At 53.8% G+C, this 9,009-nt stretch overlaps 1 protein-coding gene across 1 annotated transcript; it reads left to right on the forward strand.

The window, feature by feature from the left end:
* Nucleotides 1-458: 458 nt before the first annotated feature.
* LOC135977082 (zinc finger and SCAN domain-containing protein 29-like) lies at nucleotides 459-8,992 on the forward strand. The gene is made up of 2 exons (XM_065576070.1): nucleotides 459-5,701; nucleotides 6,364-8,992. Exons 1-2 carry the CDS (start codon nucleotides 5,173-5,175, stop codon nucleotides 6,723-6,725), a joined length of 891 nt encoding a protein of 296 aa, XP_065432142.1. The 5' UTR covers nucleotides 459-5,172; the 3' UTR covers nucleotides 6,726-8,992.
* Nucleotides 8,993-9,009: the final 17 nt, after the last annotated feature.

The raw sequence follows: 9,009 nt of genomic DNA on the forward strand, positions 1-9,009 counted from the left end.
GTGGTCAGTGGAGCCACATTTCAGGGAGGCTAGCCAGTGGCTCCACCCCTTCTGCCCCCCCCCTCCCGCGGCCCAAGCCCCCTTTCCCCCCCATGTGGCTGGAGCCCTGAGACCCCCTCCCCCTGTGCAGCCGCAGCCCGAGACCCCCTTCCCCATAAGTGACTCCAGCTTGGTTCTCACTTGCTCTCTGCCTTAGGCTGTGCTGGCGCAACCTTTTCAAGCTTTGGTGCCTGGGGACCCCCCAACCCCACCCTGACCAAGCACCCAGGAACCTCCCCCCCAAGTCCCCCTCCAGACCTATCACCCGCCAACCTCCCCCCCCAAAACCCACCCAGGCTTAGCCCCTGCAAACCTCCCCCCAACCCCACCCAGACCTAGAACCTGGGACACCCCCAGTGCCCCCACAAGAGCTAAAAAGTGTCTTGCTTAAAGTAACACTTGCTTGAAGTGTTCTTCAGCCTCCCTGGCCACACAATAGCAGATGTAAAGGTAGCCATCTTACAGCAAAAAAACTTCAGGACCAGACTCCAAAGAGAAACTGCTGAGCTCCAGTTCATTTGCAAATTTGACACCATCAGATCAGGATTAAACAAAGACTGTGAATGGCTATCCAACTACAGAAACAGTTTCTCCTCCCTTGGTGTTCACACCTCAACTGCTAGCAGAGCACCTCACCCTCCCTGATTGAACTAACCTTGTTATCTCCATACTGATTTATACCTGCCTCTGGAGATTTCCATTACTTGCGTCTGATGAAGTGGACATTCACCCACGAAAGCTTATGCTCCAATACTTCTGTTAGTCTTAAAGGTGCCACAGGACCCTCTGTTGCTTTTTACAGATTCAGACTAACACAGCTACCCCTCTGATACTTGCTTAAAGTGACAGCTGTGATTTGCCCATAATCCTAGGACTTCGGGAACTGGGCCTGTAGGCAGAACCCACCCACTCACCCTCCCCCACCCCATGTCCCGCTCGTGGGAGTCCCCAGCTCTGCTCTGCCCACCCCGGCCCACACATTGCGATGCCCCCAATGAGCGCCCGGCACATGCCTGCTCTTACGAAATCTCCTTTTATTGCAGTTGCATGCCGGGAGGTGGGATCACACACAAAGAACGGGGCACAAACAGCAAAGAGGTGGGGGGCCCAGGGGACTTGCAACCTTGGTCCCTGTGGGGAAGACCCCCTGAAATCACTCAGCCCCTGGTCCTATCCCTATATGAGTGGGGCAGGGGAAGGAGGTACGTGCAACCTGATGGGGAGGGGATCTGGGAATGGGTGGATTCTCTAGTCTCACATGAGCCTGGGCTGCACTCAGAGGGGCTGGGGACCCCAGGGGGAAGAGAGCACCCCTTGCACTCACTGGGCCCCTTCTGCCTGCAGACGCAGGGAATGTGGATCGGGGGCCGGGGTCAAGTGATGAAGCCAAATGCCTCCCTGGTCCCTGCTGACAGTGGAGGCAGGGATGGAACAGGCTGGCCCCACTCCCCCATGGCAGCTGCCCCATTCCCACAGTCCCTGCTCCAAATATTGGGGGTGGGGGAAGTTATACCTTGTAGCCTCTTGTATTCATGCCCTGGTTGCCTGTCCCTTCCAGTGGTCACAGGAGATCCTGTCTCAGGGGCTGTGGGCGTAAGTGTGCCCTGGCTGGGGACAGAGTGAGGGGGTCTGGGACAGTAGATCTGTGCAAGTTTGGGGGTGTTGGGGCACTTGGCCTGAGGAGAGCGGAGACCTGCACTAGATCTGCTCAGATCCCAGGTGGAGGGGTGATCCAGGGTGATAGGTGCTCCCTTCCCCCTGGGCTGCTGGCTCTGAGTAGGGTGATGGTGTGTGTGTCCCAGGTGCTTGGTCTGGGTGGGGTTGGAGGCAGGCAGCTGTCAGGGTGCCTGGATGGGGTTGGGTGGGGGTGCTGGGTTCAGGGGACGTACTAGGTGTGATTGGGATGCTGGATGTGGTGAGGAGTTGGGGCCTTGGGGGGCATCCTGGGTGCTGGGTCTGAGTGGGTTTAGGTGAGTGCTTGGGGTGCTGGTTTGAGGGGGTCCTGGGAGCTGGGTCTTGGTGGGATGGGGGCAGGAGGGTCTTGAGCACAAGGTCCGGAGGTTAGTGAGGGTGTCATGGGGACTTGGTGTGAGTAGGATTGGAGGTTGTCAGAGCACTGGGTGTGGGGAGAGTTGGGAGTGGGTGCTATATCTGGTGGGGTTGGAGGAGTTCAGGGGGCTGGGAATGCTGTGTCTAGGGTGGTTGTCTAGGGGAAGAGGGGGGGCTAGCTTTAGGGTGGCTTGGATGTGGCGTTTGGATGGTTTTGGGGGGTCCCAGATGCTGGGTCTGGCAAAGGTTGAGGGTCCTGAACACTAGGTCTGGGGAGGTGGGGTCTGGGAGATGTTGGGGGGTCCCAGACACTGGGTCTGGGGGAGCTGGGGTCCTGACAGCTAGGTTTGGCTAGCACTGGGTGGGGGGCTCTTGGGCTTGGCGCTGGTGCTGTCCAACTGGCGCCCATGGATGCGATTGATCAGGGAGAAGTAATCATCAGTGGGGACGATGGGCGCATCTGGGGACACCATGACAGGGGTGGCTTCCGGAAGGGTCGGCTCCTCGCCCTCCTGCAGGGGCAAACAGAGATGTCAACAGTTCCCCCAATTCCTGCCGGCCTACCCCCCCCCCATCATCCCCACCCATCTGGACCTACACCCACCCCTGCACAAATCATCCCCACCCATCTGGACCTATGCCTATTTTCTGTAGGCCTTTGCCATCCCATCCCGCCCAGCAGGCCTATACCCCCTCCACACACTATCCCCTGCTCTTAGGTCTACATCCACCCCCCTCACACAACATCCCCACTCAGCCGGCCTATGTCCACCTCCACGCACACCATTCCTGCCCAGCCGGCCTACACCCACCCCCCACGCACCCAATCCCTGCCCTGTAGGCCTATCTCCTGTGACGCTGGCAGGCCAGATGCCAGCTCTTGACCAGGCTGCAGGCATTAGCTAGGAACTCACAAACTCATTGATGGAGACCAGACCAGGTCACTCATATGTGAGCTTTGCTCAACATAGGGATTAGTTTTATAAGAACGTGGTTAGGGGTTAGACTCTGTGAAATGCTTGGAAGTTGCTGCTGCATTAATCTCACGTGCACTGTTGGCATTCCAGGCTATAAGAAAATATGTTTTGCTTTATAACTTTAAAAGTGTTTGCCCAGAACTTGTGAACTCAGGCAGGGAAATCACTCCCCTCAGCCATCCAGAAGAACCATCAAAATCAGATGCGCCATCAAGAATCATGGCAGTACAAAGTATTGGTTAATGGCCCTATCACACCTGGGAAATGCTATCTGTGGGCTTGGAAGCTGAGGCCATGTCTACACTACACAATTAAGTGGACCTACGTTAGATCAATGTACAGCCACCACAGTGATTACTGCGGTTTTTCATGTCCAAGCTACCGTCCTTCTGCTGGTGGTGTGTGTCCTCCCCCGGAGCGTGTGCACCGACTTATATGGGTGTGTTGGTGGGGGGGGGAGCGAGCAGTTGTGTGCTCTGCGCGGAGCTGACAGGTGATGTAAGTAGCACAGTTTCTACACAGACACTGCGTCCCCCCTAACTGTACCGACCTAAGCGCTACGTCTCTCATGGAGGTGGCGTTATTAGGTCTGCAGTGGGTGACTTACATTGGCGGGAGCAACCCTGTAATATGGACACTTACAGAGGGGAGCTGCCTTCGTTGACCTAACTCTGAAGTGTTGACCTGGCCTGAACGAAAGAAATAAAACCGTGGTTCTCAAGCGTTTTGTGTCATGACCCCTTTCACACAGCAAGCCTCTGAGTGCCATCCCCCTATAAATCAAGCCCTCTACTGCTGTCGCAGTCCCAGGCCCGGCCTTAGGAAAATTGGCGCTCTGGGTGAACTTCTAGTTTGGTGCCTTTTCTTTGGCGGCAGAGCGGGGTTGGAGGTGGAGCTGGGCTGGTGGGACTCAGGCTGTCAGCTCTGCCATACGTGGGGCTGACAGCTCACAACTCCCATGTAATAACCTTGTGACCCCCAGTTTGAGAACCCCTGAAATAAAACAAAGGCACAGGAAAATTGTCCATTTCTGTGGCTATTTGAACTCTGAAGGAGCAGAGACTCGAAACTGAAGCCAGAGATCCCCAAAGGCTGCCCCCTGGGGCTGCCCTGAAAGATGCTTTGAATCGATAGATCACAACAGCTCTGTCACTCTCAGGAGTTAGATGGTGACTCATTGGTTGTACCTGTTCACTTGCTTTAACCTGTAAATGACGCTCTTATTGCTTTTTCCTAGTTAATAAACCTTTAGATAATTTATTACAGGATTGGCTACAGGCATCACTTTGGTGCAGGATCGAGGGTACCAAGTGATCTGGGGTAGGTGACTGGTCTCTTGGGACTGGAAGCAACCTGAATGTGGTGTCATTTTTGGTGTAAGTGATCATTTATCACTGAGGCCAGTGGGTGGCAGGATAGACTGGAGAGTCTAAGGGGACTATGTGTGACTCCATGGTAAGGCTCGTATCGTGATCCAGGAGTTTACGTGTGTTACTGGCTTGGTGAAATGTAGTTATAGAACACACCACCAGCTTGTGGGGGTGGGGGGACTGCCCTGTTTTTGACAGTCTGCTGTGAGGTTGGCATTTCTGGTCATGGGCTGCTCCAGACAGTCAGAAGAGGCGGGGCCTTTAAATCTCCAGGTCCTTTAAATGGGCCCAGGGCTAGGGCTGTGGTAGCAGCAGCTGAGAGTCCCAGGCCCTTTAAGGCCTTGGCTACACTTGCGAGTTGCAGCGCTGTAAAGCCACCCCCAGCGCTGTAACTCACTCCCCGTCCACACTGGCAAGGCATTTGCAGCGCTGTATCTCCGTGGCTGCAGCGCTGCATGTACTCCACCTCTCCGAGAGGAATAGCGAGTGCAGCGCTGCCGCTGCAGCGCCAGTGTGGCCACCCAATGCGCTGTGAATGGCCTCCAGAATTATTCGGCAGTATCCCACAATGCCTGTTCTAGCCACTCTGGTCATCAGTTCAAACTCTACTGCCCTGGCCTCAGGTAACCAACCATGTGACCCACCCTTTACATTCCCCGGGAATTTTAAAAATCCCCTTCCTGTTTGCTCAGCCCAGAGTGGCGTGCAGTGCTATCAGCGAATCTTTCCAGGTGACCATGCCTCCAGGCGCCAAGCGAGCCCCAGCATGGAGCAATGGCGAGTTGCTGGACCTCATCAGTGTTTGGGGGGAGGAAGCTGTCCAGTCCCAGCTGCGCTCCAGCCGTAGGAATTACGATACCTTCGGGAAGGTATCAAAGGACATGATGGAAAGGGGCCATGACCGGGACGCCCTGCAGTGCAGGATTAAAGTGAAGGAGCTGCGGAGTGCCTATCGCAAAGCTCGCGACGCAAACGGCTGCTCAGGTGCTCCCCCCGCGACCTGCCGATTCTACAAAGAGCTGGATGCGATACTTGGGGTTAACCCCACCTCCACTCCAAGCACCACCATGGACACTTCAGAGCCGGTGGGGGGGGGGGAGGAGGAAGAGGAGGAGGAGGAAAACGGGAGTGATGGTGGTGGGCCGGATGGAGACACCCCAGAATCCCTGGAGCCATGCAGCCAGGAGCTCTTCTCGAGCAAGGAGGATGGTAGCCAGTCGCAGCGGCCGGTATTTGGTGGAGGACAAACAGAAGAGCAGGTTCCCGGTAAGCGTTTTTTTTTTTTCGGGAAGGAATTTTTTTGGTGCGGGCTCTTTGGGAGAGGAGGGTTAAGCATGCATGCCTAGATGCGGAATAGTGCATTGATGTGGTTTATCACATCGCGGTAATCGGCCTTGGTAATCTCCTCGAATGTCTCATCCAGAACGTGTGCAATGCGCTTGCGCAGGTTTATAGGGAGAGCCACCGTGGTCCTTGTCCCAGCCAGGCTAACGTGTCCGCGCCACTGTGCCGCGAGGGGCGGGGGGACCATTGCTGCACACAGGCAAGCTGCATATGGGCCAGGGCGGAAGCCGCATTGCAGTAGAAGACCCTCCCTTGCTTCCCAGGTCACCCTCAGCAGCGAGATATCATCCAGGACGAACTCCTGTGGAAAATGTTGGGACAGTGTTCAGTGTAGGTGCCCCCTGAAGCTGTTGGCTCTCCCCAAGGCACAGAAACACAGAGGACAGTGCAGCCCTGAAACAATCAGTCCCCATTACTCACCATTTTGAGGCTCCCGTGGGATATGTGTGCTCTGTTTCGGACGGGAAAATTATGCTATTGTGTAGACCCTGAGTGTTTTCTACTCCTTAAGTGCGGGGGGAATCATTATTCTGTCTGGTATAAACAGTGCTGCCTCTGTTAAATGTTACGTTTTGCCTATACAGCTGCATCAACCTTGAGACCTCAGCCGTCCCTCTTATCGCCTGCTCAGAGACTGCAAAGACTCAGGAAGAGACCGCGAAAAAGCAAAGAAGACATGCTGCAAGAAGTGATGCGGCAATCTATTAAAGAGAATGAGAAGGCACAGGACTGGAGGGAGAGAGAAAGCAGGATCTGCCAGGAAAACGCAGCGCACCGGCAGCAAAGCACTGATAGGCTCATCAGCATCCTGGAGCGCCAAGCAGATGCTATCCAGGAGCTGGTAGCCATGCAGAAAGAGGAGCAGTACCGCAAACGCAAACGCCACCCCCCCTACAGCCCTTGTCCCAAAACTCTTTCCGTTGTCACCTCCAACCCACTTTCATAGAATCATAGAATCATAGAATATCAGGGTTGGAAGGGACCTCAAGAGGTCATCTAGTCCAACCCCCTGCTCAAAGCAGGACCAATTCCCAACTAAATCATCCCAGCCAGGGCTTTGTCAAGCCAGGCCTTAAAAACCTCCAACGAAGGAGACTCCACCACCTCCCTAGGTAACGCATTCCAGTGTTTCACCACCCTCCTAGTGAAATAGTTTTTCCTAATATCCAACCTGGACCTCCCCCACTGCAACTTGAAACCATTGCTCCTTGTTCTGTCATCTGCCACCACTGAGAACAGCCGAGCTCCATCCTCTTTGGAACCCCTCTTCAGGTAGTTGAAAGCTGCTATCAAATCCCCCCTCATTCTTCTCTTCTGGAGACTAAACAATCCCAGTTCCCTCAGCCTCTCCTCATAAGTCATGTGCTCCAGCCCCCTAATCATTTTTGTTGCCCTCCGTTGGACTCTTTCCAATTTTTCCACATCCTTCTTGTAGCATGGGGCCCAAAACTGGACGCAGTATTCCAGATGAGGCCTCACCAACTTCTGTGTTCTTCATGCCACCCACTGCCTCCAACACCAGTATCTTCACCACCCAACCCTGAAGACCACGACCCTTATCCTCTGCACTCAACCCCCATCACCATGCAGTATAGCTGCCCTGAAGTGCAGCACTCACTGCACAGCACACCAGACAGGACATACGCGAATCTGTGATTGTTCTGTTCCCCACTCCAGCCCCTTGTTTCTTTTCAATAAATATTTTTTTTTCTTTTCAATAAATGGATTCTTTGGCTTTGAAAACATTCTTTATTATTGCATAAAGTAAAAGACTCCTTAGCCCAGGAAATAACCAGGCACTGCAAGTCTGCTTGTCTGCTAAGCAGACACTGATTCCTAAAGATTGGAACTACTGCACTTCACTCCTGTGCAGGGCACCAGATATCACTGCTGGTTTTCAGCCTCAAATTGCTCCCTCAAGGCATCCCTAATCCTTGCAGCCCCGCGCTGGGCCCCTGTAATAGCCCTGCTCTCTGGCTGTGCAAATTCAGCCTCCAGGTGTTGAACCTCGGAGGTCCATACCTGAGTGAAGCTTTCACCCCTCTCTTCACAAATATTATGGAGGGCACAGCACGCAGATATAACCGCGGGGATGCTGCTTTCGGCCAAGTCCAGCTTCCCATACAAAGATCACCAGCAGGCCTTTAAACAGCCAAAGGCACATTCCACAGTCATTCGGCACCGGCTCAGCCTGTAGTCGAACTGTTCCTTGCTGCTCTCAAGGCTCCCTGTGTAGGGTTTCATGAGTCACGGCATTAACGGGTAAGCGGGATCTCCAAGGATCACAATGGGCATTTCAACTTCCCCTACCGTGATCTTCCGCTCTGGGAAAAAAGTCCCGGCCTGCATCTTCCTGAACAGCCAAGTGTTCAGAAAGATGCGTGCGTCATGCACCTTTCCGGGCCAGCCTGTCTTAATGTCAATGAAACGCCCACGGTGATCCACAAGCGCCTGGAGAACCATAGAGAAACGTTCCGATTAACGTACTCGGATCCTAGGTGGGGTGGTGCCAGAATAGGAATGTGCGTCCCATCTATCGCCCCTCCACAGTTAGGGAACCCCATTTGTGCAAAGCCATCCACAGTAATCCCCAACTAAATCATGTCAGCCAGGGATTTGTCAAGCCTGACCTTAAAAACCTCTAAGGAAGGAGATTCCACCACCTCCCTAGGTAACCCATTCCAGGGCTTCACCACCCTCCTAGTGAAAAAGTTTTTCCTAATATCTAACCTAAACTTTCCCCTCTACAACTTGAGACCATTGCTCCTTGTTCTGTCATCTGCTACCACTGAGAACAGTCAAGATCCATCCTCTTTGGAACCCCCTTTCAGGTAGCTGAAAGCAGCTATCAAATCCCCCCTCATTCTTCTCTTTTGCAGACTAAACAATCCCAGTTCCCTCAGCCTCTCCTCATAAGTCATGTGCTCCAGCCCCCTAATCATTTTTGTTGCCCTCCACTGGACTCTTTCCAATTTATCCACATCCTTCTTGTAGTGTGGGGCCCAAAACTGGACACAGTACTCCAGATGAGGCCTCACCTATGCCGAATAGAGGGGAATGATCACATCCCTTGATCTGCTAGCAATGCCCCTACTTATACAGCCCAAAATGCTGTTAGCCTTCTTGGCAACAAGGGCACACTGTTGACTCATATCCAGCTTCACTGTAACCCCTAGGTCCTTTTCTGCAGAACTGCTGCCTAGCCATTCGGTCCCTAGTCTGTAACAGTG

The sequence above is a fragment of the Chrysemys picta genome, chromosome 22 (genome assembly GCF_011386835.1).
Source record: "Chrysemys picta bellii isolate R12L10 chromosome 22, ASM1138683v2, whole genome shotgun sequence".
Classification (NCBI taxonomy): domain Eukaryota; kingdom Metazoa; phylum Chordata; order Testudines; family Emydidae; genus Chrysemys; species Chrysemys picta.

Coding starts and splice junctions, on each gene's coding strand:
- LOC135977082 (XM_065576070.1), top strand. CDS start 5,173: ATGCCTCCAGGCGCCAAGCGAGCCCCAGCATGGAGCAATGGCGAGTTG. Junction 5,702..6,363: donor AACAGAAGAGCAGGTTCCCG/GTAAGCGTTTTT, acceptor TTGCCTATACAG/CTGCATCAACCTTGAGACCT.